The sequence below is a fragment of the Perognathus longimembris genome, chromosome 28, assembly GCF_023159225.1.
Source record: "Perognathus longimembris pacificus isolate PPM17 chromosome 28, ASM2315922v1, whole genome shotgun sequence".
Lineage (NCBI taxonomy): Eukaryota > Metazoa > Chordata > Mammalia > Rodentia > Heteromyidae > Perognathus > Perognathus longimembris.
This window is the reverse complement of record NC_063188.1, coordinates 59,896,990-59,912,625: the sequence shown is the minus strand read 5'-3', so window position 1 is coordinate 59,912,625 and position 15,636 is coordinate 59,896,990. Positions and strand designations below refer to the sequence as shown.

At 44.5% G+C, this 15,636-nt stretch overlaps 1 protein-coding gene and 1 pseudogene across 1 annotated transcript in view; one reads left to right on the top strand and one right to left on the bottom strand.

The window, feature by feature from the left end:
* Positions 1–10,479, bottom strand: part of Ercc6l (ERCC excision repair 6 like, spindle assembly checkpoint helicase) — a 29,323-nt gene extending 18,844 nt beyond the window's left edge. Inside the window, exon 1 of the mRNA XM_048336491.1 lies at positions 10,345–10,479. Within this exon, the coding sequence (XP_048192448.1) occupies positions 10,345–10,415 (71 nt within the window). The 5' untranslated portion in view covers positions 10,416–10,479. The remainder of the gene's footprint in view (positions 1–10,344) is intronic.
* LOC125344032 lies at positions 2,107–2,818 on the top strand (annotated as a pseudogene).
* Positions 10,480–15,636: the final 5,157 nt, after the last annotated feature.

The window sequence follows — 15,636 nt, the reverse complement described above, 5'->3', positions numbered from 1 at the left end:
GCCCCGCAATCCAGGTGATATAAGCCTGCAATTCCAGATACTTGTGAGGCAAAGGTCAAAGAACCAAGGTTTGAGACCAGTCCAGGCAATGTTAGGAAGAGAACCTACTAAAAAACTGAACATAAAAGGACTAGAAGATGGCCATGAGATTAAAAAGAAAAAATGGATCAAGTGATAACCTGAGTAAAGCATTAAAAAATGGTTACTTGTTGTGGGCTGGGAATATGGCCTAGTGGCAAGAGTGCTTGCCTCATATACATGAAGCCCTGGGTTCGATTCCCCAGCACCACATATATAGAAAATGACCAGAAGTGGCGCTGTGGCTCAAGTGGCAGAGTGCTAGCCTTGAGCAATCAAAGAAGCCAGGGACAGTGCTCAGGCCCTGAGTCCAAGGCCCAGGACTGGCAAAACAAAACAAAACTAAACTAAAAATGTTTACTTGTAAGGAATACTGATTGGATTGAAGACTAGTGTGGTGTCCTTGAATTATCATTCATTAATTTATTATTTCATTCACCTAGAGATTCGGCCTCACTCCATTGCCCAGGCTGGCCTCAAATGACTGTCCTCAAACAATTCTGCTTCAGCCTCTGTAGTAGCTGGAACTATAGCCATGCATCACTTCACTGGTTTCAATGGCTATTTTAAATGGACATTTCCTAACAGCCAGCAATCCCATTTCTAAAGTGTGTACTTAATAAAAGTATACAAAACTCATAAGTTACTCATTACAAAAGTTAAATGACAAAAGAAAAATCAATAAGCCAAGTGAATTAATGTAGAGAACATTTACACTTCAACAAAACAAAAGAAAATCTCCAGGCATGAGTAGCTCCAGCCTGCAATCCTAGCTACCCAGAAGGCAGAGATCTGAGACCCATGGTTTGAAGATGGTCCTAGCAGGAAAGTTTATGAGACTCTTATCTCCAATTAGCCACCAAAAAGCCAGAAATGAAGCTCTGGCTCAAGTGGTAGAGTGCTAGTTTTCAGCAAAAAATCTCAGGGACAGTGCTTAGGCCCTGAATTCAAGCTCCAGGTGTAGCACAAAAAAGGGAGAAAGGAAGGAGGAGATGGGAGGGGAAAAGAAGAGGGAGGGGAGAGAAAGAGAACAAGAAAGAGAGAAAAGGAAAAGAAATTTTAAAGCGGAGTGTGAGTGTGGTAAGGCATTGAAAACCTGTTATTTCAGCCCTGAAGAAGCTGATGCAGGAGGGATCCTAGTTCAAGGTGCTACCGCTAGGCTACATAGCAAGACACTGACTCAAATAAAGAAACAAAAAGCTGAAGTGGTATATCATGTATGTCTATAATTCCATCTCACTTGGAAGGCTTAGGTGGGAGGATTAATCCCTCAAGTTAAAGACCAGCCTGAGCAATGTAGTAAAACCCCCACACAAATAAAAGGTTTAGACTATGAAAAAGAAAAAGCACAGAAGACAGAAACTGTCTTAAGCGGGTTGGGAATACGGCCTAGTGGCAAGAGTGCTTGCCTCCCATACATGAAGCCCTGGGTTCAATTCCCCAGCACCACATATACAGAAAATGGCCAGAAGTGGCGCTGTGGCTCAAGTGACAGAGTGCTAGCCTTGAGCAAAAAGAAGCCAGGGACAGTGCTCAGGCCCTGAGTCCAAGCCCAGGACTGGCAAAAAAAAAAAAAAGAAAGAAAGAAAGAAAAGAAAGTGTATTAAGCAATTTATGGAGTTACCAAGGACAGAGACAATATTGTAATGGAGATGGGGCTTCTAAAAAAATGGGTGTTTTGTGTAAAAGAAGGTTTACAGAACGGTGGGGGGGAATAGATGGAGATAGAGACAGAGACAGTGAGTGGGCAACAGAATACATGTGCGGGCAGAGAACAGGCCAGTGATCTACAGAGAGTGTAACCAAACATAACAGAGAGAATGAATATAAGTAGGCCCCTGAAACAATGGGTCACTAGTCGTAGGAGGTAGCCAGAGAGGACACAATGAGCAGTAGATAAATGGCAGGGATGGGAAGGACAAACATAGACAAAAAGATGCCAATAAAGGGAAAGAGTGATGAATGAGGAGACCATATAGGAGAGTGAAAGAGTGGGAAAGAGAGGAAAGGATGTTGACAGGTCCTAAGATGGCTGTGGGGCTAGTGCCTATTGGCATAAATGAAAGGGAAGTTACATCAAACCCTGAAGATGAAGACACATTGGGGAGCTCCAAATTTAACTTACAAGAAGTTAAAGAGGATGGGACCCGTAGGAAATCACAGAAGCCACAGATTTTCTAACAGAGGAGTCAAAAACTGAACCAGAGGTCAGTGTAAATGCATATGAAGAGTGTCTTTCTGGAACTGCCATTAATACATGGAACAAATGTCAGGAATTGCATAAAAACATTCTAAACAGAAAACATCAACTGCAAGATTAAGTGGGAGACAACGAAAAAGATTAAGTTGAAGAATATAAACAAACTCAGGGAACAGTACTGAAATGAAACTCAGTGGAAGGAGCTTACTCAGTATTTTGAAGCCATTGCTAGATGTGAATCTACTATGAAAAAGAAAACAAAAAGTCGAAAAGTCAGGGGGGAAAAAAGAAGACAAACCAGGTTGTGGAGGAGTACAATGCTGAAAGGCTGAAAAACTCAGCAACCAGTTAGCTATTTGAGGGCTTAGTGTAAAAATTGCCAAAGCAATTGCCTGCCACAAGTTTTAGAAACTAAAAGAGGCTGAAAATTCACAAGCTGCTAGAAAGAATAAACTGGAATAGGGGTTTGAAGCAAAGACAAGAGGGGAAAGCAAAAGCAACATGGGATATATGTATGTAAGCTTGCAGCAGGACTCTTAAGAGGCCTCACATGTTCAAATTACCAAGACTTTCCTGCTTAGGCTAAATAGGTCACAAATTGTCAGAAGTAGGAAAAATGTATATAAGACTTGGGAGATGGGGCTGGGAATATGGCCTAGTGGCAAGAGTGCTTGCTTCATACACATAAAGCCCTGGGTTCGATTCCTCAGCACCACATATATAGAAAACGGCCAGAAGCGGTGCTGTGGCTCAAGTGGCAGAGTGCTAGCCTTGAGCAAAAGGAAGCCAGGGACAGTGCTCAGGCCCTGCGTCCAAGGCCCAGGACTGGTAAAAAAAAAAGGAGTTGGGAGTTGATCACCAGCTCCATCTTCAACATTTTCTAAGGAGTTTATTCTATTAAAGTGTTATTGTGTAAAAAATATAAGCATATATAAAAGATAGGATTTTAAAAAATTTATTTGCATACTGTAGTATAAAATCAATTGGCTTTGGGGCTGGGGATCTGGCTCAGCGGAAGAGCGCCTTCCTGGCGAGCACAAGGCCCCGAGTTCTGTCCTCAGCTCTGGGGGGAAAAAAACAACTATAGAAGACCAAAAAAAACAAAAAACCAAGGCAACGGCAAAAATCAACTGGCTTTTCATCTGTTTGGTATAGCCAGGTCCTTGTGCATTCTTCTCTCTTCTAGGCATAATTATACTTTTGGGGGGGATTGTGTTTTTAGGATTGTAACTATCTTTACAAATAACTTAATGACACAAAACAATGACTGATTCCTTTTTGGAGACAGTAGAATAGATATTTTATGGTGACATTTATATATTTTCAGATGAAATAGTTATAAAAGTGGGGCCAAACCTATGGGGAGGGTAACTTGCATTCAGCTTTGCTTAGAAATGCCCTTCTAAATATCTTTCAGCCATGGCATACTTTGGATGGTCCTTAGCAGAGGATATGATAGTTTGTATAGTTGGATTAAATAGATAATTACAATTCCAGATTTAAAAAAAAAAAAGAAGGGCTGGGGATGTGGCTTAGTGTTTCCCTAGCATGCATGAAGCCCTGGGTCGAATTCCTCAATACCACATTAAAAAAAAAAAGCTTGGGGATATAGCCTAGTGGCAAGAGTGCCTGCCTCGGATACACGAGGCCCTAGGTTCGATTCCCCAGCACCACATATACAGAAAACGGCCAGAAGCGGCGCTGTGGCTCAAGTGGCAGAGTGCTAGCCTTGAGCGGGAAGAAGCCAGGGACAGTGCTCAGGCCCTGAGTCCAAGGCCCAGGACTGGCCAAAAAAAAAAAAGCTTGAAGTGGTGCTGTGGCTCAAGTGGCAGAGTGCTAGCCTTGAGCAAAAGAAGCTCAGGGACAGTGCTCAGGCCCTGAGTTCAAGCCCCAGGACTGGCAAAAACAAAAACAAAAAAAAGGATACTAGGTAAAATGGGCAGTATACAGAGAAGGTGAGTGACAAAGAAAAGTGACAGAAAGGGAGGAAACTGGGTGACAGAGAAAAAGTACAGGCAAGAGAATGGATGTGTGGGGAAGAGGAAACTGGAAAGAATGAGTTACACAGTAAGAGGAAGTCTGAGAGAAGGCAGTGACATAGAGACAGACAATGCAGGGATGAACAGAAGAACATCCCTCCCTTACAGTAAGCATAATACTAGCAAGTTCTTGTAGGCGGCGTTAGATGGACACTGAGAAGGAAGGGGCTCCCCTGACATTTCTAGCTGCTGCACCTGAGGATGACATCAAGCCTAGCTCAGTCCCTGCCACACACCAAGAGCTCGTAGACTCAATGGCCAGAAGCTTCTACCTGACCCGGCTTCTACCAGCCCTCTCTACAGAGACCAGCTCCTGTGGTCTTCTTTTCTGCCCTGGCTCCCTAGTGCCCTCTGTAGGGCCCTACAGTTCAGGGTCCAGGCCACTTCCCTCCTGGCCTGCAATCCAGAGATGGTTGCCTGCTGGCCCTGAAACCCCACAGCAGCCCCGACTAGAGACTAGCATCCCCCTTTTCTGCTATCCAGGGGGCTGTACTGTTTCTCCCAGATCTGTTCTTCCCTAAATACCCTCCTTTAGCCCTATAGTACCAGTCAGAGTTTCTACATACCTAATTCACTCACTAGCTAAGCATCTTATTTCTCAAGTGAATATATTAAAATTCCTGTTTTGCCAGACGCTGGTGGCTCACAACTGTAATCCAAGCTACAGGAGGCTGAGAACTGAGGATAGTGGTTCCAAGGCAGCCCAGGCAAGAAAGTCCATGAGCCTCTTTAATTAAACACCAAAAAAGCCTGAAGTGTAGTTGTGGCTCTAAGTGGTAGAGTACTAGCTTTGAGCAACAAAGCTCAGGGACAGGACAGGCCTTCTTAAGGTCAAGCACCAGGACTGGCACACACATACCAAAAAATTCCTTATTTAATACAGTGAATGGTTTCCATCTGTGGCTGAACTCAAAAGACAGTGACAGGGAGAGAGGGTGGGCAATGAGACTGGATGACAAGGAAAGCACAAGCACCAAAAAAAGATTGAGTGGGGATGGGGATGTGGCTCAAGTGATTGAGTGCTGCTTAGGAAGCCTGAGGCCCTGAGTTCAACCCCCACAGCCAAAAATAAAGACAGGTGATAGAGACGGAGGTAGAGAGTGGGGGACAAACTAATGGAGACCATAGGTGACTGAGAACAGGGCAAGGGGACACAGTGGGATAAAGAGGGTGAGAAGACAGAGCAAGTGGATGGCAGAGAAAATAAACAGCAACTGGGTATGTGGTACTGAACAGATGAGTGTCAGAGAGAAGTAGGTGACAGGTAGAAAAATGGAAGGAGCTTGAGCAGGCAGACAAGAGAGGAGCTGGTAGGCAGGCATCACCAAAGGAGAGCATGACACAGTGTGATCATTGTGAAAGAAGATGCTGTATGATAAAGAAATATATGTACCGTGGTGAGGACACAAGAAGGATAATAGAGATAAAATATGATCAAAGTGCATTATATATGTATCTAAATGTCATAATGAAACCCCTTACTCTGAACAATTGTTTTATATATGCATATATACACACACATATATATACATATATATATATATATAATTTAAACTATCAACTAAGCCAGACGCCTGTGACTCATACCTGGTAATCCTAACAAGTTACAATGCTGAGATCTGAGGACTATGGTTTGAAGCCAGTCCAGACCAAAAAAAAAAAAGTCTGTGAGACTCTTGTCTACAATTAACTACAAAAAGCCCAAAGTAGAGCTGTGGCTGAGGTGGTGGAGCACAAAAGCTCAGGGACAGTGCCCAGGCCCAGGCCCAGCAAACAACAACAAACATCAACTAAAGTGGGGCAAAACTAATAGCTGGAGAACGTGTTAAGAATATACTAAACTGCTGGGTATGGTGGTGCACACCTGTAATCCCAACTACTCAGAGGTGAAGACTGGGAGGATCTCAGTTCCAGACAAGCTTTGACAGAAAGTTAGCAAGAGCCTATCTCAAAAACAAGCCAGAGTTGCTCACTGATGGTTCATAACGATAATCCTATCTACTAGGAGTTGAGACCTGGAGGACAGTACTTCAAAACCATCCCAGGCAGAACCCCCATCTGTGAAGCCCCATCTCTAATTATCCAGCAAAATGCTAGCCTGGAGGTATGGCTCAGGTGGTAGGGCACCAGCTGTGAGCAAGCAAGCCCAGTGAGAGTGTGAGGTCCTGAGTTCAAGCCCCGGAACCAGCCTTCTCTTAAAAAAAAAAAAATTCCAGGCATTTGTGGCCTATAGTCCCAGCCACATTGGAGGTGTAGAAGGATCAGGGTTGGCCCCAGGGGAAGAAAACCAATTCTATCTGAAAAATAACTTATGTAAGGACTGGGGAAATGGCTCAAGTAGTACAGCACTTGCTTAGCAAGCAAATGGCCTGAACTTTAAGCTCCAGTACCAACAAAAAAGAAATATGCACTGATGTCTGCCCTTTGGGGCACTATACACATTTTCAAAAATTAATTATGAAAACACTGGCATCTTTAAATTTTCCCAAAGTCAAAAACGAAAATTACAGAAATGGGTACACTCTTTCTATTGTTGATATTGATAATAGCCTCTCTATTTTGAGAATGTCCTTGTCTTTGAGAGCCAATCAAATGTATTTAAAGTAGGGTTACAATTGTACAACTAAAATTTTTGTTTGTAGATTTCTTGTTGTAATTTTGCTTCTACAATACTGAGTTCTAACACTTGAGGTATACCCTTGGTCCTTTTATTTTTAAAGGTAAGATCTCACTACTCTTGACCCAGGCTAGCCTCAAACCTGCAAATCTCCTGATGCAGCCTCCCAAATAGCTGGGATTACAGGCATAGGCCACTACACTTGTCTTGTATATTTTTGTGTGCCTTAGTTTGAAAAGGCTTTCTGAAACTTTGTATTGTAAATAGATGCTTTACCATGATTTAGAAAGTTTATTAAAATGTGATTAAATATTAAAATGAAAGCCCAAGCTATTCAATTATTAGGGATAATTCAAAGCTAATGTATTTCGAGAATGTATGTTTGTAATACAATTGAGCTATTATAAAATACAAAAATAATAAATTTAGAGATCTCTATTTTGTGCCAGTACTGGAGCTTGAACGCAGGGTCTGGGAAATGTCCCTCAGCTTTTTCACTCAAAATGTGAGCCACTGGTACTCGGCTGGAGATTTCTTAAAAGACAAAAAACAAAAACAAAAACAAAGGCTAGACCTGGTGGCTCACACCTGTGGAACTATCTACTCAGGAGGCTGAGAGTTATAATTCAAAGACAGCCTGGAGCAGGAAAGTCCATAAGACTCTTACCTCCAGTTAACCACCAAAAAAAGCTGGAAGTGGAGCTATGGTTCAAGCAGTAGAACACCAGCAATAAACAAAAAAGCTAAGGGACAGGACCCATGCCCAAGTTCACACATACGTACACACACACATGCACACACGTACAAAAACAAAGAAGAGAGCCTGTGCAAAACATATGAAACCAAGTTCCAGAGTTCTCTTTCAATGCTTACACAGCAGCATCAGATAAAGAAAGGGACAGAAAGGGAAGGAAAAAGAGAGAAACAGGATAAGTAACTAGGGTTGTGTCAAGGACTAAAGCTGTAAACAGAGAGGAGATACATGTGGAGTGGGGGATATGTGGGGGGCTTAGTGAGGACAGGAGAGACAGAAAAACTAGGAGAAAAAAGAAAGCAATTGTGACAGCTGAGGGGGTCATGAGATAAGGAAGTCCTGAAATGGATTATGAGAGAAGACAGGATTATAGGAGGAGGGGTGATGGTTGTACGTAGTGGGAAACAGGGATTGTTTAAGAATGCTCAGTAGAGAAGTTCTGGGAGCAAGCGAAGTATGTCAGAATAAGAAACAGTTCTAAGGGAACAAACAGTGCAGAGGCCCCTCCCAGCCCCCCCACTCCCCCCTCAAGTGCTTAGACAAAGAAGAGCTAAAGGTCCATTTTCCAAATGAAAAATTAAGGTTCAAAATAGTTAAGCGAAACTTGCTTTTGTTAAGCAAGGTAGTTAACAGCTTGTAATTTCTTTGTTTTTTGTTTTGTGTTGTGCTGTGGGTCAAACCTGGGCTAGTGCTCTACCACTGAGCTACACTCCCAGTCAGTCATCTGAACCTAAAATGACCGAACTTGAGTTGAGGATGTGGCTCAGTGGTAGAGTACTTGGCAGTGCATGCATGAAGATCTAGGCTGTAATCCCCAGACCTGTGAAAAATAAAATAAAATGACCCAACTCTAATGCCAGTACTCTACTAACATATGGAGATTGTTTACTTGGTATAGCTTTAGTTTTTCAAAATAAAAAGCTTGGAATGTGCCTCTGATCATATAAAATATATTCACTGAAATGAACTCTAAGAAATGGAAACAAAGGGCTGGGAATATGGCCTAGTGGTAAAGTGCTCGCCTCGTATACATGAAGCCATGGGTTCAATTCCTCAGCACCACAGATATAGAAAAAGCCGGAAGTGGTGCTGTGGCTCAAGTGGTGGAGTGCTGGCCTTGAGCAAAAAGAAGCCAGGGACAGTGCTCAGGCCCTGAGTCCAAGCCCCAGGACTGGAAGAAAAGAAGAAAGAAATGGAAACAAGAAGGGTTTTTGTTTTGTTTTGCTGGTCCTGGGGCTTGGGCACTGTCCCTGAGCTTCTTTTGCTAATGTATAGTACTCTAGCACTCGAGCCACAGGGCAATTCTGGCTTTTTCTGAGTGGTTTATCGGAAATAAGAGTCTCATACACTTTCCTGCCCTGGCTGGCTTTGAATCGCCCAAGGATTTTTTTTCTCTTACAAAAAAGGGTTGGATGGGCTGGGAATATGGCCTAGTGGCAAGAGTGCTTGCCTCATATACATGCAACCCTGGGTTCGATGCATCAGCACCACATATACAGAAAACGGCCAGAAATAGCACTGTGGCTCTAGTGGTAGAGTGCTAGCCTTGAGCAAAAAGCCAGGGACAGTGCTCAGGTCTTGAGTTCAAGGGCCAGGACTGGGGAAAAAAAACCTTGAAGTTACACAATACTGTGAATGTACTTAACACTACTGGACTGCACACTTAAAAATACAGATGGTAAACTTGTTGCTACCTGTATTTTACAATTAAGAAAAACTAAACCCATGGTTGACAATGTGACTTAGGGGTAGAGTGTTGCCTAGCATGCATGAAGCCCTGTGTTTGATTCCTCAGTACCATATAAACAGAAAATAACCATAAGTGGTGCTGTGGCTCAAGTGATAGAGTGCTAGCCTTAAGCAAAAGAAGCTCAGAGATAGAGCCCAAGCCCAGAGTTCAAGCCCCAGGACTGGCAAAAAAAAAAAATGAAGGCTGAAATGTGGCTTAGTGGAGTGCCTGCCTAGCATAAATGAAGCCCTGAGTTCGATTCCTCAGCACCACATAAACAGAATAAGCCAGAAGTGGTGCTGTGGCTCAAGTGGTAGAGTGCTGCTAGCCTTGAGCAAAAAGAAGCTCAGGGACAGTGCTCAGGCTCTGAGTTCAAGTTCCAGGACTGCCCCTCCCCCCCCACAAAAAACCAACCCCTACATCTCCTAGATTCCACTCTTAGCAATCTGGTGAATGCTTATTCATTTTAACACATCGTTCAAATGTTTCCTTCTCGGGTGAGGTATTCCATTGCTCATTGGTCATTTTATTCAGACACTCATTCTCACCTTTAAACTACTGCTCAGCCCAGTATCTTAAACAATTTAAAGCAGCTATCAAACATTGAAGTATACCATTCCCACTACCGGAGTAATTTGGGGGCTGTGATTTTTCATCTCTGTGTATGTTAGGTTCGGGGATTGTTAGAGTAGGAAGATTCAGAAAAGGTTTAAGCAGTTTACGTTCGACTGTCCAGGAGCTAATGCACCCCTGGCCAAAAAGTAGCTGCGCCGCGGTTTCCCAGAATGTGGTCGGTGTACGCAGTCAATTTTCATACCCTACTCGGAAAGGGCGAAAGAAGTGTCCCACAAGGCTCCGCCACCCCGCTATGCGCAACCCGAGGACAAGGCTCTGGGAGCTATACCTGCTCCAGCATCCCAAACAAACCTCAGATAATGGGCAGCCTGTCGTGAGCTTAAATTCTGGCCTTCCGTGGAGCTTCGGGACGCCTCCATCATCAAACTTAGTTTTCAGAAAGCAGAGTTGTAGCTCGAATTTCGCTCGTTAACATTCTACGCATGCTCCGTTTACTAGCGTACGGGCAGGCCAATCGTCTGCCTCCAGGCCAACCAATCCGCAGGGCGCTCCAGCGTCGACGTCAGAACTCCGCGCGATACGGTAGTGGATCTGCGCCTGCGCCTATGCGCGCGCGGGAACTTGGAGGTTGAAGCGGTTAGCGCAGCACACCGCGGTGAGGCGCCTAGTAGACTGCGTCATTGGATTTTCAGTCCGGTTGAAACCAAAATGCTGGGGGGCCGGGGCGTAGCGGGGAGTACGCATGTGCGTGCACGCGCGCGTTCGCTTGCACGTATACGTACACACGCACGTACACACGCAGGCACGCGTTATTCTTAGAGTGGCAGAGGACCATTATTGCTTCCTTGAACGGCTCGCCAGTTCCTGACCCTGAGCATACTTTGAATCCAGATACCCAGAGACATGATGTCTTTGTGATATAAACAACATTGCTTACTTGCAAAACTTTGGTGTAAGTGAACTGAACAATTCATGGGGGAGAGGAAGGGAAAGGGGGATGGGGAGGGGAAATGAGGGACGAGGTAACAAACAGTACAAGAAATGTATCCAATGCCTAATGTATGAAACTGTAACCTCGGGGCTGGAGATTTGGCCTAGTGGCAAAGAGTGCTTGCCTCGTATACATGAAGTCCTGGGTTCAATTCCCCAGCACCATATATACAAAAAATGGCCAGAAGTGGCGCTGTGGCTCAAGTGGCAGAGTGCTAGCCTTGAACAAAAAGAAGCCAGGGACAGTGCTCAGGCCCTGAGTCCAAGGCCCAGGACTGGCAAAAAAAAAAAGTGAAACTGTAACCTCTCTGTACATCAGTTTGATAATAATTTTAAAAAAAAAAACATTGCTGGAGGTCTTCAAGATCAAAACCAAAGCTCTCATTTAAGAAATAGCCTGGTCCTGTGGCTCACGCCTGTAATCCTAGCTACTCTGGAGGCTGAGATCTGAGGATCGAGGTTAAAAGCCAGTCCAGGCAGAAAAGTTTGTGACACTCATCTCCAGTTAACTACCAGAAAACCGGAAGTGGAGCTGTAGCTTAAAGTGGTGGCATGCTGGCCTTTAGTAAAGAGCTCAGGGACAATGCCCAGGCCCTGAGTTTGAGCCACATGATGGACAAAAAAAAAAAAAAAAAAAAAAAAAGCCAGAAATGGAACTGTAACTCAAGTGGTAGAGCATTATTATCCTTGCACACAAAAGCTCAGGGACACCGCCTGGGATGGACAATAAATGGATAAACAAACAAGCCAGGTGCTGGTAGCTCACTCCTGTAATCCTGGCCATTCAGGAGGCTGAGATGTAAGGATTGCAGTTCAAAGCCAACCCTAGCAGTAAAGTCCATAGGACTAATCTCCAAATAAGCACCAAAAAGCCTCAAGTGGAACTGTGGCTCAAGTGGTAGCGCACTAGCCTTGAGTACAAAAACTCGGGATTAAATTTAAGACTTTGTTCCCTTAATCTTAAGGGAAGTAGATGGACAAGCTTTAAGCTTGAGTCTTTCCATCTTGGCAGCCAATTGTCATGCCTCATTTTCCTTAGGCTACCTTGCCTCACTAGGTCTAGCATCTAAATAAATAAACCTTCTGTTAAGAGGACATTTGGTGGGGGTGGTTTTCTGTTTTGTTTGTGTTGGTACTGGGGCTTAGATTCAGGGCCAAGGTGCTGTCCTTGACCTCTTTTTTTTCTTTCTTTCCTTTTTTTTTGTCAGTTGTGGGGCTTCAACTCTGGGCCTAGGCACTGTCCCTGAGCTCTTCCGCTCAAAGCTAACACTCTACCACTTTGAGCTAGAGTGCCACTTCTGGTTTTCTGGTGATTAATTGAAGATAACAGCATCATGGACTTTCCTACCCTGGCTGGCTTTGAACCATGATCCTCAGATCTCAGCCACCTAAGTAGCCAAGATTACAGGTGTGAACCATTAACACTTGGCTTTGAGCTTTTTTTTCCCCCCAAGGCCAGTGTTCTACTTCTTGAGCCACAATTCCACTTCTGGCTTTTTGGTGATTAGAGATACAAGTCTCGTAGACTTTTCCTGCCTGGCTTGGCTTCACACTGCAATGATGTCAGCCTCAGATGTCAGAGTGGATAGGATTACTGGTGTGAGCCTCAGGAGCTCAGCTAAGAGGACATTTAATGTACTTACTCTTATTTTCCTGATGTAGAAACTGAGACTCAGAAATAAAGTGACTTCACCTAAGGTTTTTGCTTTGGAAAATAGAGCCAGAACTCAATAACAAATGGATGTAGATATGGCTCTGTGTTCTTTCTCTGTCATGTTGCCTATTTCTTAAAAGAAGGGCAAGAGTGGGGGGAAATGAAGTGAATGAGGTAGTTGGACACCAGGTTATGAAGTTTAACCTGTTGAAGTACTTAAACCACATATTTTCCTTCATGCAACTTTGAATTTATATATACTAGGATCTGAATGTCACCTGAAATTGATGTGTTGAAAGTTAATCCACACGATGGTAGCAGTAAGTGTGGGACCTTTTGGGAGTGCCTTATTAGGAAGGCTCCATCTTCATGAAAGACTCCAAGCCTTATTTTAAAAAAAGTTTTGAGATCACTGGTTTATCCCTGTTGTGCCAAGTTGCGAGATGACCACCAAGAAGGCCACCGAGACTCAGACGTTACGAAATGCAAAAGCAAGGCAAAGCTTTATTCAAGTGAGCTGCAACTCGGGCCTCGTCCTACCCACCTACACAGCGGAGGTTAGGAGGGAGCCCTGAGCTGTGATTACACAGGGCTTATAAAGGCAAAAAACAATCAGGTGTTCAAGCAAGCAAGATTAGGACACAGGTACAAATCTGATTGGCTCAGGGCTCGAGGCACTCTGGGGGCAGTCAGAGTTAAGCATTCCCAATGGTTAGAGTTCTAGACCGACTGGGCCCTAATGGGCTTGTCCTGGGTTTGTTCACGGGGCCTGCTTATCTCAGGTTTGCGTGGTAAAGTGGGGCCTGACTTCAAAGTCTGGCTCTTCATTTCCTCCTTTTTCTCTTTGGTACCTTGGGAGCCAATCATGGCTCCATTCTGTCCATTTCAATGGCTTGCATGTCTAGGGGATGATATAGAGATAAGGCATGGGCCAATAGGGCCCAAAGTAGTAACCAAAAACACCTGTGGGGGGGCTGGGGATATAGCCTAGTGGCAAGAGTGCCTGCCTCGGATACACGAGGCCCTAGGTTCAATTCCCCAGCACCACATATACAGAAAACGGCCAGAAGCGGCGCTGTGGCTCAAGTGGCAGAGTGCTAGCCTTGAGCGGGAAGAAGCCAGGGACAGTGCTCAGGCCCTGAGTCCAAGGCCCAGGACTGGCCAAAAAAAAAAAAAAAAAAACACCTGTGGTCCCTTGGTTTTAAGGGGGGGGCTGATGGGTGAAGATCATCTTCTGTAGCTTCTTCAGGCTGACTGAGGGGTGTTGACCTTACCTAGCCAGGAACCTATAGCCTTAGTCTACTTCACCAAGGGACTGCAGGATTACTGCAAACTGAAAATTAACTTTCAGCTATACAGACTTACCATTAGCTGTATAGTGTTTAGTATCCAAATGTAAGCAACAAAATAATACATAAACTTCTCAGCTGTGCTCTAAGGGTCGGGTGGCTATACCCGTATTCTTGAGCAAGCCCCAAACTACCTAAAATAAGGAGGCCACCTCACTTTGGAGTGAGGTGCCAAAATAACATCAACAGTAGCCAGGGTAGAAGGCAAAAAGAAAATTATAACAATGTTCAGTTTAAGTTCCTTTTCTTGAGGCGAAGGTGAAGCGGCTGAGTTAGGTGCTTGGAGACCTCCCATATTCCACTACGGTAGTCGTCGTCCAGGGAAAAGGGGTCAGCTAGCTTGGCGTGGGAGCAATGGACCCTAGTGGTGATGACGTCTACCTTGAGGGTGGTGGGAGTAGTCAGTAGCACCACGTATGGGGGTTAGGGACAGAAGCAGAATCATATAATGCCTTAAGTAGGGGTCACATATTCTTGTGCACGAGCTGCAATCGAGTTTACACAAAAATTCAGCATCATCCAAATCAGCAAGCAATTCAGTCTGAAGACTAGGGATAATGGGCGGGAGGTACCCATACATTATTTCAAAAGGAGTAAAGCCAAGCTGACAGGGAGAATTTCTTCCTCTAAGCAGAGCAAAAGGAAGGAGTGACACCCAGTCTGCGCCAGTCTCTAAGGCCAATTTTGTCAAGGTCTCTTAGAGTCCGATTCATTCTCTACCTGTCCTGAACTCTGGGGTCTATAAGCACAATGCAATTTCCAATTCGTCCCCAGTGCAGCGGCTATTCCCTGACTTTTGAGACAAAGGCCGGTCCGTTGTCTGACCCAATGGTGGATGGGAAGCCATACCTGGGTAGGATTTCTTCCAGGATCTTCTTAGCCACTACATTCGCAGTCTCATGCATTGTTGGATAGGCTTCAACCCATCTTGAAAAGGTGTCTACAAAAACTAGCAAATGTTTGTATCCAAATTTTCCAGGTTTAATTTCCGTGAAATCTACTTCCCAATACACACCTGGCCTATCCCCACGGAGGCGAGCTCCTTTAATAACTTGTCTATTGAGGGCATTGGTGAGCTGACAGGCCTTGCAAGTTTTAACAGTATCTTCAATAAGTTGGTCTCCTTGTCTAATTTTTACTTTGGAGTGTCGGAGCAAGTCCTGCATTCTTCAGGTTCCCATGTGAGAGGCTCGGTGGATTCTCTTAAGGATCCCTTTACCCACCCCTTGTGGCAAGATAAGTTTCCCTTCACAAGTTTTCCACCAGTCATTGTTTCCTTCTCTGTCTGGGGTTTTATGGGCCATGGGAATCCTCCCCATCCACTCCAAGTCTTCCTGGGAATACTGGGGCACAGGAGGCAAAGCTTGTGGCCCTGGGTCTACTAAAGTTCTGCTCTGGGCTGAAGGGCTGCTTCCTTAGCTGCCTGGTCGGCCAGATTATTCCCTCTCCGGTGGGGCCGGGGATAAGTCTCCAGGCCGCTTCTTGGATACGATCTCTCTCCTCAGTGGTGAAAAGGACCTGTAAAAGCTGTCTACAATCATCCCAAGTGGGCTGGTGAGTGAAAAGTATGGTTTCAAGCAAGCGAATTAAATCCTGGGTTTTTTCAGAAAAGGGGGCATTTTGGGCATGCCAATTGTAAAGATCACTAGT